This window comes from Anguilla anguilla, chromosome 11 (genome assembly GCF_013347855.1).
Source record: "Anguilla anguilla isolate fAngAng1 chromosome 11, fAngAng1.pri, whole genome shotgun sequence".
Lineage (NCBI taxonomy): Eukaryota > Metazoa > Chordata > Actinopteri > Anguilliformes > Anguillidae > Anguilla > Anguilla anguilla.
In genome coordinates this window covers 26,428,897-26,446,091 of record NC_049211.1, presented here as the reverse complement: position 1 = coordinate 26,446,091, position 17,195 = coordinate 26,428,897, and the positions used below count along the sequence as shown (strand labels likewise).

At 49.9% G+C, this 17,195-nt stretch overlaps 1 protein-coding gene across 4 annotated transcripts in view; it reads left to right on the top strand.

The window, feature by feature from the left end:
• Nucleotides 1–16,497, top strand: part of LOC118207489 (disco-interacting protein 2 homolog B-A) — a 66,268-nt gene extending 49,771 nt beyond the window's left edge. For 2 of the 4 annotated variants that reach the window (XM_035381123.1, XM_035381122.1), the window contains 17 exons: nucleotides 870–1,071; nucleotides 2,244–2,356; nucleotides 2,602–2,625; nucleotides 3,547–3,627; nucleotides 3,918–4,041; nucleotides 4,256–4,377; nucleotides 5,072–5,183; nucleotides 6,239–6,348; nucleotides 6,815–6,945; nucleotides 7,178–7,346; nucleotides 7,928–8,098; nucleotides 8,475–8,536; nucleotides 8,645–8,702; nucleotides 8,905–8,979; nucleotides 9,127–9,301; nucleotides 9,479–9,602; nucleotides 9,841–16,497. In XM_035381123.1, coding sequence (XP_035237014.1) covers nucleotides 870–1,071; nucleotides 2,244–2,356; nucleotides 2,602–2,625; nucleotides 3,547–3,627; nucleotides 3,918–4,041; nucleotides 4,256–4,377; nucleotides 5,072–5,183; nucleotides 6,239–6,348; nucleotides 6,815–6,945; nucleotides 7,178–7,346; nucleotides 7,928–8,098; nucleotides 8,475–8,536; nucleotides 8,645–8,702; nucleotides 8,905–8,979; nucleotides 9,127–9,301; nucleotides 9,479–9,602; nucleotides 9,841–10,093 — 2,106 coding nt within the window. In that variant the 3' untranslated portion in view covers nucleotides 10,094–16,497. The remainder of the gene's footprint in view (nucleotides 1–869; nucleotides 1,072–2,243; nucleotides 2,357–2,601; nucleotides 2,626–3,546; nucleotides 3,628–3,917; nucleotides 4,042–4,255; nucleotides 4,378–5,071; nucleotides 5,184–6,238; nucleotides 6,349–6,814; nucleotides 6,946–7,177; nucleotides 7,347–7,927; nucleotides 8,099–8,474; nucleotides 8,537–8,644; nucleotides 8,703–8,904; nucleotides 8,980–9,126; nucleotides 9,302–9,478; nucleotides 9,603–9,840) is intronic. The other 2 variants (XM_035381125.1, XM_035381124.1) reach the window with 1 other exon arrangement.
• Nucleotides 16,498–17,195: the final 698 nt, after the last annotated feature.

Sequence of the window (17,195 nt, the reverse complement as noted above, 5' to 3'; positions counted from 1 at the left end):
TGTCTGTCTGTCCTTCACCCCTGTCTGTCTGTCTGTCCTGTATGTCCTCTGCCCTTCTGTCTGTCTGTCCTTCACCCCTGTCTGTCTGTCTGCCTGTATGTCCTTCTGCCCTTCTGTCTGTCTGTCCTTCACCCCTGTCTGTCTGTCTGCCTGTATGTCCTCTGCCCTTCTGTCTGTCTGTCCTTCACCCCTGTCTGCCTGTCTGCCTGTATATCTTCTGCCCTTCTGTCTGTCTGTCCTTCACCCCTGCCTGTATGTATGTCCTCTGCCCTTGAGTGTCTGTCTGTCTCTCTGTGTATGTCCTTCCCCTCTGACTGTTTGTCTGTCTGTGTCTGTATGTACGTCTCCCTGCCCTTCTGTTTGTCTCTCTATCTGTGTATGTCATCCTCCCGACTGTCTGTGTCTGTTTGTGCATCTCCCTGTCCCACTGTGTCTGTCTGCGTGCTACATTCACCTGGAACTAACTTCCAGATGATCTCAGACGTACCCAAACCTTGACCATTTTTAAAACTAGGTTGAAAACTTTTATGTTCTGAATCGCATATAATTACATTCTTGCATTTTGATTTTTATTCCTTTTTCAAGTGAATTTCTGCACTTTTATTTATTTATTTATTTATTTATTTATTTATTTTTACATTTTATTTCTTTATTTTTCCCTGTTTTATTTGTCATTGCTATTTTATTCTGTCTTATTCTGCATCCTTGTGAAGCACTTTGAATTGCCTTTGTGTATGAAAGGTGCTATTCAAATAAACTTGCCTTGCCTTGTCTGTCTGTCTGACTCTATACGTTTCTTAGCCTGCTACAGGCCCTGATTGTCTGTTTATCTGTGTCCTTACCTGCCTGTGGTTGCTCTTGTCCTGCAGGCCATTGACAGCATCCACCAGGTGGGTCTGTACTGCCTGGCTCTGGTTCCTGCCAACACCCTCCCCAAAACCCCTCTGGGGGGCATCCACGTCGCCGAAACCAAGCAGCACTTCCTGGAGGGCAACCTGCACCCCTGCAACATCCTCATGTGCCCCCACACCTGCGTCACCAACCTGCCCAAACCCCGCCAGAAACAGCCAGGTAACTGCTCCAGAAACAGCCTGATAACTATTCCAGAAACAGCCTGGTAGCTATTGCAGAAATAACCAGATAACAACGCCAGAAACAGCTAGGTAACCCCAATAAAAACAGCCTGGTAACCATGCTAGAGACAGTCAGGTAACTATTCCAGAAACAGCCAGGTAACTATTCCAGAAACAGACAGGCAACCATGCTCAAAACAGCCAATGAATCACTTTTTTTTAATTGCAATTGTTAAAAGATTTCACAAAACCAAAAAAATGGGTCAGTGTTTCTGCTGTCAATCTGTGTAACGTCATAGTGTGTACTCAGTGTGTACTCAGTTTGTACTCATGTCTTTCCCTCTCCCTCCATCCTTCCCTCCCTGTCCCTCTCTCTCCATCCTTCCCTCCCTGTCCCTCTCCCTCCATCCTTCCCTCCCTGTCCCTCTCCCTCCATCCTTCCCTCCCTGTCCCTCTCCCTCCATCCTTCCCTCCCTGTCCCTCTCTCTCCATCCTTCCCTCCCTGTCCCTCTCTCTCCACCCTTCCCTCCCTGTCCCTCTCTCTCCATCCTTCCCTCCCTGTCCCTCTCCCTCCATCCTTCCCTCCCTGTCCCTCTCCCTCCATCCTTCCCTCCCTGTCCCTCTCCCTCCATCCTTCCCTCCCTGTCCCTCTCTCTCCATCCTTCCCTCCCTGTCCCTCTCCCTCCATCCTTCCCTCCCTGTCCCTCTCTCTCCATCCTTCCCTCCCTGTCCCTCTCCCTCCATCCTTCCCTCCCTGTCCCTCTCTCTCCATCCTTCCCTCCCGCTCCCTGTCTCTCCATCCTTCCCTCCCGCTCCCTGTCTCTCCATCCTTCCCTCCCTGTCCCTCTCCCTCCATCCTTCCCTCCCTGTCCCTCTCCCTCCATCCTTCCCTCCCTGTCCCTCTCCCTCCATCCTTCCCTCCCTGTCCCTCTCTCTCCATCCTTCCCTCCCTGTCCCTCTCCCTCCATCCTTCCCTCCCTGTCCCTCTCTCTCCATCCTTCCCTCCCTGTCCCTCTCCCTCCATCCTTCCCTCCCTGTCCCTCTCTCTCCATCCTTCCCTCCCTGTCCCTCTCCCTCCATCCTTCCCTCCCTGTCCCTCTCTCTCCATCCTTCCCTCCCTGTCCCTCTCCCTCCATCCTTCCCTCCCGCTCCCTGTCTCTCCTGCGGCAGTGGGGGTGGGTCCGGCCTCCATCATGGTGGGCAACCTGGTGGCCGGTAAGCGCGTGGCGCAGGCGGCGGGCAGGGACCTGGGGCTGATCGAGGACCAGGACCTGGTCAGGAAGGTGAGGTCCTTCAGCACTGTCTGTCTCAGCATGATGACATCATCACTTAAACAAAAAAAAAAACACTGAATAACCATCGGTGCCAGCCGTGATTATGGGGCCGGCTCTGCCCTCAGTAAGGCCCAGAATGACATAAATCCAGAACACTGGCTGTAATAGTGTGTAATCTGACTGTGCTGATCCTGCTCTTTAAGGCTGTGTTCTGTTCTGTTCTGTCCTTGCTCGCCCGTTGCGTGGGGACTTAGCTCTGTATGTGGCCCACCATGATGGTAAGAACTTCACTCTGACAGCCCCCATACCCTGCCTCCATCAGACGTGCTGCATAGCAACAAGCCCCTCCCCCCTACACCCCTACACCATAGTGTAATGATAAGAAATCCCCATGGCTACAGTATCTGTGCAGTTGTTAATCAGGGTTCCACATAAGCACTGATTGGGTTATTGCTTATGGAGCGTACTATATGTCTTTATTTGGATTAGTACAGTGGGGGGAATTTGGCCCAGAGGGGTTGCCTCTTCTTCAGAGGTACCTCAGAGGTAGCCTAGAAATGTTATCTGACACCAGAGGTGTGTTCCCTGATTGGTGAATGAGGGAGGGAAAATCTGAATGTAAGTATAATTAAATGGGAGTCAGTTGGAGGGCGGGGCTTCACAGGGAGAATCCAAATGGATCAGAGGGGGAAATGGCTGCCATGTCACTACATCCAATCACACTCTGACAGCAGAGCTCACCTGCTTTACTGCCATTTTATTCACTTCCCCAAACCCCTGACTCTAGATTCCTCCCACTCAGGTGGTTCCATTGTTACCTCATTTCTCCCTGTGTTTTTTTTTTCTTTCTCCATCTTTGCTTCAACAGCTTTTGTTAATTGCTAATAATGACTGTGTGGTTTTGGATTTTTTTTGTTTGGCTTGTTGATTTTATTGAGTTTATTGAATGCTAGTTAGTAGTTGGAGGAGCTGTAAGTGGAGGTTGAGGTGAGGTAAACAGTAAATATGGTTGCGGTCTCATTTGTGTGTAGCCTCCTACTAAGGAGGTTAAGTTAGGAAGGTATAAGTATATAGTGGTACAGTGTGATCATGTCTGATTCTGTGTGGACAGCTCTGGTTCTGTGTGGATCAGTTCTGATTCTGTGTGGTCAGTCTGTGGTACAGTGTGATCAGGTTGTCGTCGTCTCCTCTCCCTGCAGCACCAGTATCTGACAGAGGCCCTGCAGTGGAGGGCTCAGACTGACCCAGATCACGTCCTGTTTGTGCTGCTGAATGCTAAGGTATAGAACTCTGTCACACTCACACACAGTCACACTGCGCACACACAAACATACACACACACACACAAACACACACACACATTGTGCGCAAACACACACACAGAAACAAACACTACACACAAACACTTCCTCTCTCTTTCAAATGTGCACAAACACTATTCGCACACAGTCAGAAGTGTGCAGTCACGTAGCCAGTTTTTATATTTTCCATTGTGCTAGTGCTAAAGCATGCAATTTCTCTTTCTCCTCCCTCTCTCTCGCTCTCTCTCTCTATCCCCCCCCCCCTCCAGGGGGTAGCGGTTAGCACAGCATCCTGTGTGCAGCTGCACAGACGTGCAGAGAAGGTGACTGCAGCCCTGGCAGAGAGGGGCGGCATCAACACCGGAGACAACGTGGTCTTGCTCTACCCTCCTGGTACGTCCCGCACACACACCTGCCGTCATGGCAACCAGCTGTCAGTCTGTCCTTATATTCCACTCAGTCTGGAGCTCCCACAAACCCTCTGTCTTTGAAAATCATTAATAAAAAAGTCCTGAAAAGGCCCTGGAGACCGGTAATGTGTGGTTGTTCAGCCTGTTCTTGCTAGCTCATTGCTGGGTGACTTTTAATGTGAATTCTGTCCCTGCAGGGATCGATCTGATCGCCTCGTTCTACGGCTGCCTGTACGCCGGCTGCATTCCTGTGACCGTCCGGCCTCCCCACCCTCAGAACCTGGCAGCCACACTGCCCACCGTGCGCATGATCATCGACGTAAGGCTGCGGGCGCGTGTGTGTGCGTGTGCGTGTGTGTGTCTGCGTGTGTGTGTGTGTGTGTGCGCATGTGTGTGCGTGTGTGTGCGTGTGTGCATGTCTGGCCCCTCACATCTTCTCTGGCCCCTGACTTCCTCTGGCCCCTCACATCCTCTCTCTCACATCCTCTCTGACCCCTGACTTTCTCTCTGGCCCCTCACATCTTCTCTGTCCCCTCACATCCTCTCTGACCCCTGACTTTGTCTCTGGCCCCTCACATCCTCTCTCTCACATCCTCTCTGGCCCCGCACATCCTCTCTGGCCCCTGACTCCCTCTCTGGCCCCTCACATTCTCTCTCTCACATCCTCTCTGGCCCCTCACATCCACTCTCTCACATCCTCTCTGGCCCCACATATCCTCTCTCACATCCTCTCTGGCCCCACACATCCACTCTCTCACATCCTCTCTGGCCCCACATATCCTCTCTCACATCCTCTCTGGCCCCACACATCCTCTCTCTCACATCCTCTCTGGCCCCTCACATCCACTCTCTCACATCCTCTCTGGCCCCTCACATCCTCTCTCTCACATCCTCTCTGGCCCCTCACATCCTCTCTCTCACATCCTCTCTGGCCCCACACATCCTCTCTCTCACATCCTCTCTGGCCCCACACATCCTCTCTGGCCCCTGACGTTCTCTCTCTGACTCTGCAGGTGAGTAAGGCGGTCTGCATCCTCACCACTCAGGCACTCACCAAGATCCTGCGGTCCAAAGAGGCTGCCGCCACGGTCAACATCAAAACCTGGCCCACCATCATCGACACAGGTACCCCTCCCAGCTTAGAGTGGAGCGCACGCTGGTGTGCACACGTCGCATATCCAATATCAGGACACGTCCAGTAACGGCTGCATTTAACGATTGCTGTCTGAACACAAGGAATCAAATATGGAATAATTTGAAAGGTGTCTGGGGATAGTCTGGGTAGGATTCCGCCAGTATTGGCGGGGTGTAAGTGCTCCAGCGTGCACCTTCCCCCATTACCAGCATTTTCCTGACGTATGATGTCTTGTAAGTGTCTGGGATTTTCCTGACACTCCGCCAGGCTGGTTGTCAGGTTTTTATTCGTAGTCTGAATGGCGGGAAACAGATATGCAGTGTGTTAAAAAGCGAGCACGAACACCCCATTGCATATACTGCATGTGCAGAAACACGATTTGCCACCTGTATCGGATATGTCTTTAAACAGAGCCGCCATTATCCTCTCTACGAATGCAACAGCGCATACTCAGGTACCCTACAGAACACAGCATGACCTGCTCCAGGGTCAGACTCCTGTTCCCTCTCCCAGTATGGGACAGAGTAGAGTAGAATAAAATAAAGTGCAGTAGAACACAATTCTGCAAGACAGAGCATAATGTAACAAAATTGACTGTAATAGGACAGAACAGTATGTGTCTTACTAATCATTGAGGGGGAAATGAATGTTGCCACCATCAGCAGCCAAGCATACAGATCCCACACATCATTATCATGTCTGTATGCTGTATAGAAATATGAACTAGGTATACCCCATACACTGTACAATACATGAGTGAAACAGACAAAAATATACAACATAAGTGACATGTATCACTGAACTGTACTCTCATTAAAATACCAGTTAGCTGCTAGTAGGTCTATCACTCAGTAATAAAACTAAATTAATATTGAATTCATTTCTACAGTGAGTGCCAGTAGAATTGGCAGTAAATTTACACGCTGAATCCGTCGTTCGAGTGATTCATTGTGTAAGCGAGCATCCGGGCGGGTAATTTGTGTGGTTGCGTGTCATAGATACGCTCTCCGGCCTTGTATGAGACCCCTTCCCTCCCCCCTCCCAGACGACCTCCCTCGAAGACGGCCCCCCCTCATCTACAAGCCCCCCACGGCCGAGATGCTGGCATACCTGGACTTCAGCGTGTCCACCACAGGCATGCTGACCGGCGTCAAGGTGAGGGGCGGGGCTCTGCCTCACGTCAGTCAGACCATAGGCCAATCGGGTTGAGCCATGCATTGGTTGTGATGTGTAGTTCTGTTGCTGTGGTCGTGAGTGGTGCGCTAGGCTAATGTGTAGCGCTGTTGCTGTGGTCGTGAGTGTTGCACTAGACTAACGCATAGCTCTGTTGCTCTGATTGTGATTGTTGCACTAGGCTAATGCATAGCTCTGTTGCTCTGATTGTAATTGTTGTGCTAGGCTAATGTATAGCTCTGTTGCTCTGATTGTGATTGTTGCGCTAGGCTAACGTGTAGCTGTGGGTCTGACTGTGAGTGTTACGCTAGGCTAATATGTATCTCTGTTGCTGTGATTGTAATTGTTGCGCTAGGCTAATGTGTAGCTCTGTTGCTCTGATTGTAATTGTTGCACTAGGCTAATGTGTAGCTGTGGGTCTGACTGTGACCTGTTCATTGTGCCTCAGATGTCCCACGCGGCGGTGGGCGCTCTGTGCCGCTCCATTAAGCTGCAGTGTGAGCTCTACTCCTCCCGCCAAATCGCCATCTGCCTGGACCCCTACTGCGGCCTGGGCTTTGTACTGTGGTGCCTCTCCAGGTAAGCCAGCTCACACTGTGTGTGTGCAGTGCTGTGATTGTGTCTTCCACAGTATGTGTGTGTAGCACTGTGTCTGTGTTTTTGTGTATTTTTGCAGTGTGTGTATAAACTGAGGTGTGTGTGTGTTTTTGCTATGTGTGTGTATAATCCTGGGTGTGTGTGTTTCTGCTGTCTGTGTGTGTGTGTGTGGGTGTATGTATATAACCCTGGGTGTGTGTGTATGTTTCTGCAGTGTGTATTCGGGACACCAGTCCATCCTGATCCCCCCTGCGGAGCTGGAGGTGTCGCTACCGCTGTGGCTGAGCGCGCTCAGTCAGTACAGGATCAGAGACACCTTCTGCTCCTACTCTGTGATGGAGCTCTGCACCAAGGGCCTGGGCACGCAGACAGAGAGCTTAAAGGTACAGTACCCACAAACTCACTCACAATCAGTATGCACACACACACACACAAACACAAACACACATACGCACACACACGCAAACACACACACACACACACACTCACACACACACTGTGTCAGACATACAGTCACTCTTGTCTTGCAGGTCCAACAGAGGCATGTTAGTGACTCATCCAGTTAGTTACTCTGCTCGTCTCCTCTTCCTGCTGCTGTGGTTTCCTGTTTTGTAACAGCCTCATATCCATGCAAGAACACACACACACACACACACACACACCAGCTGCTTGGGAAAACGGGTCATACTCTATCCACCTCAACAAGCATCTCTTCTTGTTTATTTATTTAATTATTTCATGGTCTGTTTGTCTGACACAGGCATGTAATTGTGGTTAAGTTTATTATCTTGATGTACTTGCTTTAATAGATAATCATTGTACTGTTTTATTGATGAAAAGGCAGGACGAGTGGGGAAAGTGAAGGGAAATGTGGAGCCCTGTTAGGGAGCAGTGTTTGATAGAGGCCCAGTGATCTGTTGGCATGGCGATGGGGTTCTGAACGGGGGTTCTCTTGTGTGCGCAGGCGCGGGGGGTGAACCTGGCCTGCGTGCGCAGCTGCGTGGTCGTGGCCGAAGAGCGCCCCCGTCTGGCGCTCACGCAGTCCTTCTCCAAACTCTTCAAGGACCTGGGCCTGTCGCCCCGGGCCGTCAGCACCGCCTTCGGCTCCAGAGTCAACCTGGCCATCTGCCTGCAGGTGCGTGAGCGCGCTTCCATACTGCGCTTTCGTACTGCGCTGCACACGGACACACTGCGCTACACACTGTGTGAATGTACTCAGGCTGACGCAATGCACTACGCACTGCATGCACACCTGCCCACTGATGTACTGCGCCACATGCTGCGTGAACGCCTACACACTGGCACGCTGCACTGCACACTGTGTGGACACACCTTGCCACCGACACGCTGTACACTGCGTTTATAGTGATGCATCACACCAGTACACGCCAGCGCACGTGTGTGCAGTATGTATTACTTTGTAACAGAAAGGTCAGAGCCTCTACTTGGTGAGTATGGTGTTACGCTCACTCCACGTGTGTCTGTCTGTCTGTCTGTGTGTGTGGATGCAGGGCACCACTGGACCGGACCCCTCCACGGTCTATGTGGACATGAAGTCTCTCAGACACGACAGGTGAGACGGCAGGGTGCTGTATTTGCTCCTTTTGGGACGCACACCAGGGCTGGCCTAGTTGGGTCTGTGACAGGCGCAGCTGACTGACTCTGCGCCTCTGCTTTTCAGGGTTCGGCTGGTGGAGCGGGGCGCCCCTCAGAGCCTGCCACTCATGGAGTCTGGGACTGTAAGTATCCGCCCTGTGCCCGTCACTCATAACAATCATTAATGATCAGATCATATGAATAAATATATGGGTGTGTCTGGAACAGTCACTGGGGGAGGAGTCTGCTGTCTGACCACTATGTGCCCTTCTCTTCTTGAACCTTTAGTTCATTAAAACATTCATGATTTCTGTCTCTGTATCTTGCTCCCGCCGCCCCTTCCAGATTCTTCCAGGTGTGAGGGTGGTCATAGTGAACCCAGAGACGCGAGGACCACTCGGGGATTCTCATCTGGGGGAGGTGAGACTGCGAGAGAACAGGGCATGCTGGGAGCTGTAGTTTTTGGCTTACCCATGTGAACCTTTGGCAGGGGCCAGTGACACGCTTGGCTGTTTTATTTATTCTGTGTATCTCCTTTCTCCTCTCGTTTCTCTCTCTGGGGCTCAGATCTGGGTGAGCAGCCCTCACAGCGCCAGCGGCTACTACACGCTGTACGGGGAGGAGAGCCTGCAGGCCGACCACTTCAACACCAGGCTGAGCTTCGGGGACCCGCAGACCCTCTGGGCCCGAACCGGCTACCTGGGCTTCGTCAAGCGGACCGAGCTGCTGGACGCCAGTGGAGGTGAGCAACCTGGGGCGGGTTCTGTCGGGGTTAGGGTCGAACTCTGGGCTGGTTCTGGGTGGGTTAGGGCCAGGGGCTGGACTCTGTTGCTCTGAAATGGGACAGGCTGCTGCAGGCTGTTGTTTTGCTTGTGTGAGGATTTGTGAGCGCCTCTCATTGCTAACCCAACCTGTGCAGATCGCCATGACGCCCTCTTCGTGGTGGGCTCTCTGGACGAGACTCTGGAGCTGAGGGGCCTGCGCTATCACCCCATAGACATCGAAACGTCCGTGTCCCGAGCGCACCGCAGCATCGCAGAGAGGTGTGTGTGTGTGTGTGTGTGTGTGTGTGTGTGTGTGTGTGTGTGTGTGTGTGTGTGTGTGTGTGTGTGTGTGTGTGTGTGTGTGTGTGTGGGTGTGTGTGGGTGGGTGGGTGGGTGGGTGGGTGTGTGTGTGTCTAAATCCTGTCTGTGAGACTGTAGTGTCAGTGTTCACTGTCTGTGTGAGACTGTAGCATCAGTGTGAACTCTGTATGTGTTAACCCTGTGTCTCATGTCGCAGTGCTGTCTTCACCTGGACCAACCTGCTGGTGGTGGTGTCGGAGCTGTGCGGGTCCGAGCAGGAGGCGCTGGACCTGGTTCCCCTGGTGACAAACGTGGTCCTGGAGGAGCACCACCTGATCGTGGGCGTGGTGGTGATCGTGGACCCCGGGGTCATCCCCATCAACTCCCGCGGGGAGAAGCAGAGGATGCACCTCAGAGACTCCTTCCTGGCCGACCAGCTGGACCCCATCTACGTGGCCTACAACATGTGACCCGCCTCCGCCACGCCTCCCCCGCCCCGCCGAGGCCCCGGGCCACGCCCAGCCCCCGCGGGATGGGGCCCGGAGGCGCGGGCGTCAGCTTGGGATGGCGGTGCGGCCACCGCTCTCCCAGGGCGCGGAAACAGAGCGAGGGTGGGCAGGTTTATCGGAGACCCGTGACCTTTGACTCCTCTGCCCGTGGCGTGACACCCCTTTCGCTCTTGGTTTGTCCTCGCCTGACCCCCCCACCCCCCACCCACCCACCCCCCGACCCAAGCAACGGCTTTAAGGGGGGCGTAGAGAGAGGCAGGAAGGAGAAACTGGGTCTCCGCCTTTCCATCCCACCCTCTCTCTTTCCTTTGACTGAGAGAGCGCCTATCCTGCGATTTCTCATTGGGTCACACCTGCATTGATTGCGCCGGTGTTACATCACCTGACTGTGGGAGCCGGGGGGGTGGGGGAGGGGATTCTCTCACCCCTTTACCTCTACATACGCCCACTGCTGAGGACGGGGGGGGGGGCAGAGTCAGTCAGAACAGTGATTTGGTTGCGGAGTCTACGCCCCACCCAACCCGCTCTGAGTCCTTTACAGTGACAGAAAGGTCATGTGATGCGGTTTCACCGATAATCCATCAAATGCCGCTGAACGGACTTCTGCTTTTAGAACCTGCTTAAAAATTCCATTAGGGAGCTGCAAGAAGGCCCGGGGCCCGGGGCCCGGGGCCCGGGCAGACCTGGCTGTTCTGGTGTATCGGGAGTGGTGGAGGGGGGAGGGGAAGCATACGCCGGGTTCCCCCCTTTCATTTTAGGCACGTTCCCCAGTCATCTTGAAGCACCGCCGCTGCGACATGTCGTCCCACGCCAGCTTTTAAGGAAACCGGCACACCCACGTGTCTCTGGGGGGCACGTAGCGACTGTGTTCGCGGGGGTGGCCCCCGTCGCCGAGTTCAGGTGTGCGTGTTTTAAACTGCGAAAGGAAGCCTGCTGCTCGCCTTACTAAAACCTGTGCATCGTTTCATTCTTTATTTCTTTTCATTTCGTTTGGTTGTTTTTTTTTACATTTTATTTTGTGTTGGACATTTCATTGCTGTTGTTTTGTATATTCTCATTTTGAAAAAGGGATGTGTTTTTGGAGGTGGGGAGTGGGTTGCTCTACGGGGGGGAGGTTCGATGTAACATATTGTACATAGCTCGGATATTTGCGTCTAGTTCATCTGAAATTATCGTGTTTTAACAAAAAAAAGACTATTGAGTTGTGGGAAATGGAAAACTTGACTGATCTCTCATACTTGACACCTATTTCCTGGATCATGGACTCCCTCAGTCACTGAGAGAGTAAATCGATCCCAAAAACAAAAGATTTCACACTGATATACGCTTTTCATTTTAAAAAAATCTGTGGTCAGTGAGCAGTCGTGGCTTGCACTTAACTACGGGTTCTTATTTCCTGGGTTGTTTCTGTGGTCCCCTGTTGACCAAAGCACAGGGGCGGCCATCACATTCACCATGTTCACCTTTACAACAAAGCCTCTGTGGAATTCCCACTCATGTCCTTTAAAAAAATAACGTTAAATAAGATATGAAGCGCTACAGGAAGTGCACATTCTCCTGCAGTGATCTCGTCACGAAACCGTGATGTAAGGGAACTTTGAGCTCTCCTCGTAAGTATTGGCTTCAGTGTTTTTGTTCATAGTGGATCCTTATTTGTACACTCTTGTTATAGCAGCAGTTTCCTTCTAACGAGTGGGTGTTTATGCAAAGCCGCCGAAGGCAGTGCCCGTACCAGTCCATCTTGAGCCGTTTCTCTGCCCGCAAACTAAGAGTCTGTGAACGCGTTGCCTGTCGGCCATCAGTGTTAGCGGTACAGTGACGTAACCGCTCGATTCAGACCGGAAACTGAGAGCCATGCATGGGGCATGTCACCATAGAAAACTGCAACCCCAGTGCCTCCAGATTCTCTCTAATGATGACGTCATCCAGTTGGAAAGCTCAGCCAGCTTTGAAGCCGATTTGGCATCTCTAAGCCAAAAAAACCCAGTTTCTCAGGACATTGCATTCTGGTGATGTGTTGTTCACTCCCCGCGACCGCCACCCAACCTGAAGTGGAGAGATTTCACACATCGGCATGTTCCCTTGCGGGAAGTTGCTGTTTGTTTACCGACGCAGCAGAACAAACCCATAATCCTTGTAAACGTTTGCACTGCTTGTGCTGGGATCAACTCAGACCCTCCAGCATTCAGACAGCCCAGCCTGGGGAAATCAGGCCAGTGCGGTTTGCTGCTTTAAAAAAAAAAAACCAGCCTGCCATTCACTGGTCCAGTAAATTAATTAGCTGTAGTCATTTATGTTAATGGTATCCCACAATCCAATGTGACAGTTTTATATAAAAACGTATGTGGCTGTCTGAGCTGGTAAGGAAAGGGAGAGCAGAGGTAGGAGACACACACTCACACGTATGTTTACACACCCACACACACACACACAGACACACACTCACACGTATGTTTACACACCCACACACACACACAGACACACACTCACACGTATGTTTACACAAGCACACTCGTGCACAGGGGAGCACACACAAACAAACGCTGACTGGCAGAAGTAAGTGGAAGGGCGGTATTTAAATGCAGTTCTGAGCCATTGAGAGACACGGGGCGTCCGCAGCAGACTCCGGTGGAGACTGTACGCCCCAGACGGCAGCGCTCCGGCTTCCTGCCGCTGTCCCTGTAGTCACGCTCGGCGCTGGAGGCGCAGAGTGGCGGGATCCCGCGGCGTGCCCGCGTCAGGGCGTGGGGGAGAGAGTGTCGCTTGGGAACGTGGCTCCCGCCCATCCTCTTCCTTGCCGAGGAGACCACTGCGAAAACTGGAAGACCCTGCCGCCTACTGGCACCAGGCCCAGGAGACATGGGGACCGTGCGCCGGACCCCCGACAGGCCCGTGTCCTGTCCCTGGGCTTTAGAGCCGTACTGTGCCGTGTATGACCCTGCTGGTGTCCGGCTGCAGGTTCGAATTCCAGGCAGGGCTTTTTTTTCTGCACTCCTTGCCACACCGAACCGGAATTGTTTCGGTAATTATCCAAGTGTGTAAATGGACGTGTAAATATGTAAGTTTGCCGTGAATGAGGGCATCAGCCAAGCACATGGGTCGTAAAAAACAGCCGCTGTTTTAACACACATCTTTCTTCTGCAAGCTAATACTGTGTGATTCCCCGCTGTCTTGTTATTGGTTTATTTTAATTGTGATATAAAAGTAACAAAATCAGTGATTTTAGATTTAAAAATTTTTATGGCATCTCTTTGATTGAACTGTCTTTTAGGACAGTTATCCTGATGATATGTAACTAAGAGCATGGTTTTTTTTCCAAAGTCAGCAAACTTACAGTACAAATGAAAGCAAAGTTGCAAACAAAATCGAGCACTGTGAAAGCAAAGCGATATTGAAGCTAAGTATTCTTTTTCCTTTTTTAACATTTAATTTTATCTTTATGTATGCTTCTATGTTACCTTGAGTTTGGCCTTTGTTTGTGATATCAAGGATAAAAATGAGCATTATCATTATAGATTATTATTAGACATTATTTTTTAAAGAGAAGCAGCATGTGCTTTGGTGCTTTGGCAGGAAAACACTGCTTTCAGATCCATAAAGGATTTCAGCATTATGGTGCAGCTCTGCAGTAAACCCACATAGTTGGCCTACATAGTGCATGTTTGACACACACTAGGAAACCACTAACTAGTCTTTTACCCTGTCGCTCACATGGAGAAAATATCTCCTTGATGACAAAGCGTTTGCTGTTGGGTGAGAAAAGGGATTTGAGCGTTAATGATTCAGAGCTTAATTTCTGAATCGGGAAGGATCAACAGGAAAAAAAACAAGAAAAATCTCAAATGGCAAAGAAGAGTCAGGCTGGAGAATGAACCTGAGGTGTGCACCAGAACCAGGACACAGTTACAGCACTACCTGTGCCTCTGCTGTGAGAATAAGCCTTAGCTGTGAGAGTGAGTTTCAGCTCTGATAGTGAGTCTCAGCTGTGAGAGTGAGCCTCAGCTGTGAGAATGAGCCTCGGCTGTGAGAGAGAGCCTCAGCTGTGAGAGAGAGCCTTGGCTGTGAGAATGAGCCTCAGCTGTGAGAGTGAGTCTCAGCTGTGAGAGAGAGCCTCAGCTGTGAGGGAGAGCCTCAGCTGTGAGAGTGAGCCTCAGCTGTGAGAGTGAGCCTCAGCTGTGAGAATGAGCCTCAGCTGTGAGAGAGAGCCTCGGCTATGAGAGAGAGCCTCGGCTGTGAGAATGAGCCTCAGCTGTGAGAGAGAGCCTCGGCTATGAGAATGAGCCTCGGCTGTGAGAGAGAGCCTCAGCTGTGAGAGAGAGCCTTGGCTGTGAGAATGAGCCTCAGCTGTGAGAGTGAGTCTCAGCTGTGAGAGAGAGCCTCAGCTGTGAGGGAGAGCCTCAGCTGTGAGAGTGAGCCTCAGCTGTGAGAGTGAGCCTCAGCTGTGAGAATGAGCCTCAGCTGTGAGAGAGAGCCTCGGCTATGAGAGAGAGCCTTGGCTGTGAGAATGAGCCTCAGCTGTGAGAGAGAGCCTTGGCTGTGAGAATGAGCCTCAGCTGTGATAGTAAGCCTCAGCTGTGAGAGAGAGCCTCAGTTGTGAGGGAGAGCCTCAGCTGTGAGAGCAAGGCTCAGCTGTGAGAGAAAGCATCTGTGGTGTGGCTCTGTATCTTTGAATCATGCTGCCTGTTGCTTGATTGAATGAATGACCTCCTACAAAGGCATTCATTGCCCCTTAGTTTTTCACTGGTTTCTCAAGCGGTTGAAGGTTACAAAAACAAACCTGCAGTTAATAATACATTCCTGGAATTATGATTATTAAACTGTAGGGCAATGAGAGCAAATGCAACAAAGGTTCCATTCCTGTGTTCTCTAGTGTGGATATGTGCGAAATGGATGGACATTCATTAAAGGGTGTTCATGCAGTTTCAAAAACTATTTTGTGTGTTATGCATTGTACTTTAACATGATCTCTATATTGTATGGCCCAGATGAATGATTGGTGCATGTGTATATGCATATATGTATATATACAGAGAGAGGGGTGCTAAAAGGGATGACTGAATTAGAGTGTAAGGATTATTAACGTTGCTTTTTTGGCCTTGGACAGCCTGTACACCCAGGTTTTAGCCTTTTAACACAACACAAAACCTTTCTGAGTCACTGCTGTTGGGTGCTTGGTCTTCTACTTCTGGACCAGGACTGAATAGTTTGAACAGTTTTTTCCCATTCATTTCAAGTTATTAGTGCATTTGAAAAAATCTATATTTCCTGGATATTTATTATTTACGGGCCTTCATTATTGTCTAACACTGGTATGGAATTTACCTCCACCCTCCCGTCCAAAAACGAAAAACATATTCCACTCGGCTGCAGGGCTAAAATGAGCAAAAGTGACCATGTCCACATGCGAAAGATACTCCACTGTGGTCATTTATTAATGTAATGTTCACTCTCCTGGGATCTGTGCAGTTCAACACAGGAGGCCGAAGACATCCAGGCAAAAGGGACATTTGTTGGACTTCCTGATTTCGCCTGCAGGGGGCACAGTCTCAAACAGAGGATGAGACTCCCAGCATTACTGCTGCTGCTGGGTTTCACATGTGAAGGTCCAAGATGACTGCACAATTGAGCACACACAGAACCAAGCACAAAATGGCCACTGACACCTCTCCAGTTGGTAGGCCAGGAAAGTCCTGGATGACTGAGGCAAATCAAAAGAAAGTTATCATTGCAATCCTTGTGTAAACGCATGTCTGTGTCATCAAAAAAAGGACATGTCCGTTGTTTCCGAGTGCAAACACCCTTAACTGAAGGAAAGGGTTGATATTGCATGCTGCAGTCCATTTGCGAGCTACAATGGCAGGGCCTAAAATTTGTCAATATACACTATGCAAACAACTCCTGCAGCTTATCTCAAAAGGCTTGCGCTAAGCAGGAAGTGTGTGTATCTAAAACGTGTATTAATAAGCGGAAAATATAAATGTTCATCCCCAGCTAGGGTGGAATTCTAAATTGCACATCCCGTGTGAGCAAGGAATCACGACGTCTTTAACATGGCTTACGTCCATCAACTTAAGCGTGTATACTTGCTGTGTATATATTATTTGATGATACATGTTCTTATGAAATAATTATTGTAACAACAAGAATAATACATTTTAAGATGAATGCAGTGATGAGGTGGAGATGGACTGACAGTTTTGAACAGCGATGTTGGTGTAATATTTCTTGTTGAAAAGTTCATAAATAATAATTGGTTTACCTGCATTACTACCCTGTCATTGCTCACCCTTTGATTTTGTAAACATGGTGATAATTACTGTTTTATATTTCAATTGCAAAATGAATAAAATGCTTTTATTTTGCAACAATGTCCATTGTTTTGACATAGAAAAACTTGGCCACTGTGAATTCACCTTTTCAGCGAGATCAGATTATGTTTGTGGAATAGTGTGGTCATAGCTAGGGCCACCAATTTGTCTCCCCTTGTTTTTTTGCATTGTACTTCAGTCCTCTGCCAGCTAGAGGTCACAGTAGCCTCTTTGTCAAGCCCCTTCTCAAACTTTTATCCCATTTGCTCCATCTCAGTAATCTAAGTTGATAAAGTCATTGCCTCTAAACACAGATGATGATTGACAGCAAAGTGACAGTCAGGTATTAAATTCAGTTTGATTACTTACTACCATGGACATGCTGCATGATAAATTTTGTTAGAAGCAGTGGCAAATGCCCACATTAAAAATGAGAGCAGTTATATAACATTTAACTTGAATAATAAATTAATTAATTAATGATTCAGCTAATTCGCGGATCAAGACTGTAAGTATGAATCAAGTGGCTTAGTGCTGGGCTAAAATAAAAACCTGCATCCACCCCATCCCTTTTAGGACAAGACTGGACACCAGTCTTATCCAAAAAGATGCATTTTTCTTTTTGCAGCAGTGATACTCAATCCTGGTCCTGGAGATGCAGAGTATGCTGGTTTTTGTTTTTTTCTTAAGATCAGTGACCAATTCAGACCCAAGAAACCAGGTCACCAGAGTTAACTGCAATCAACTACTTTAAT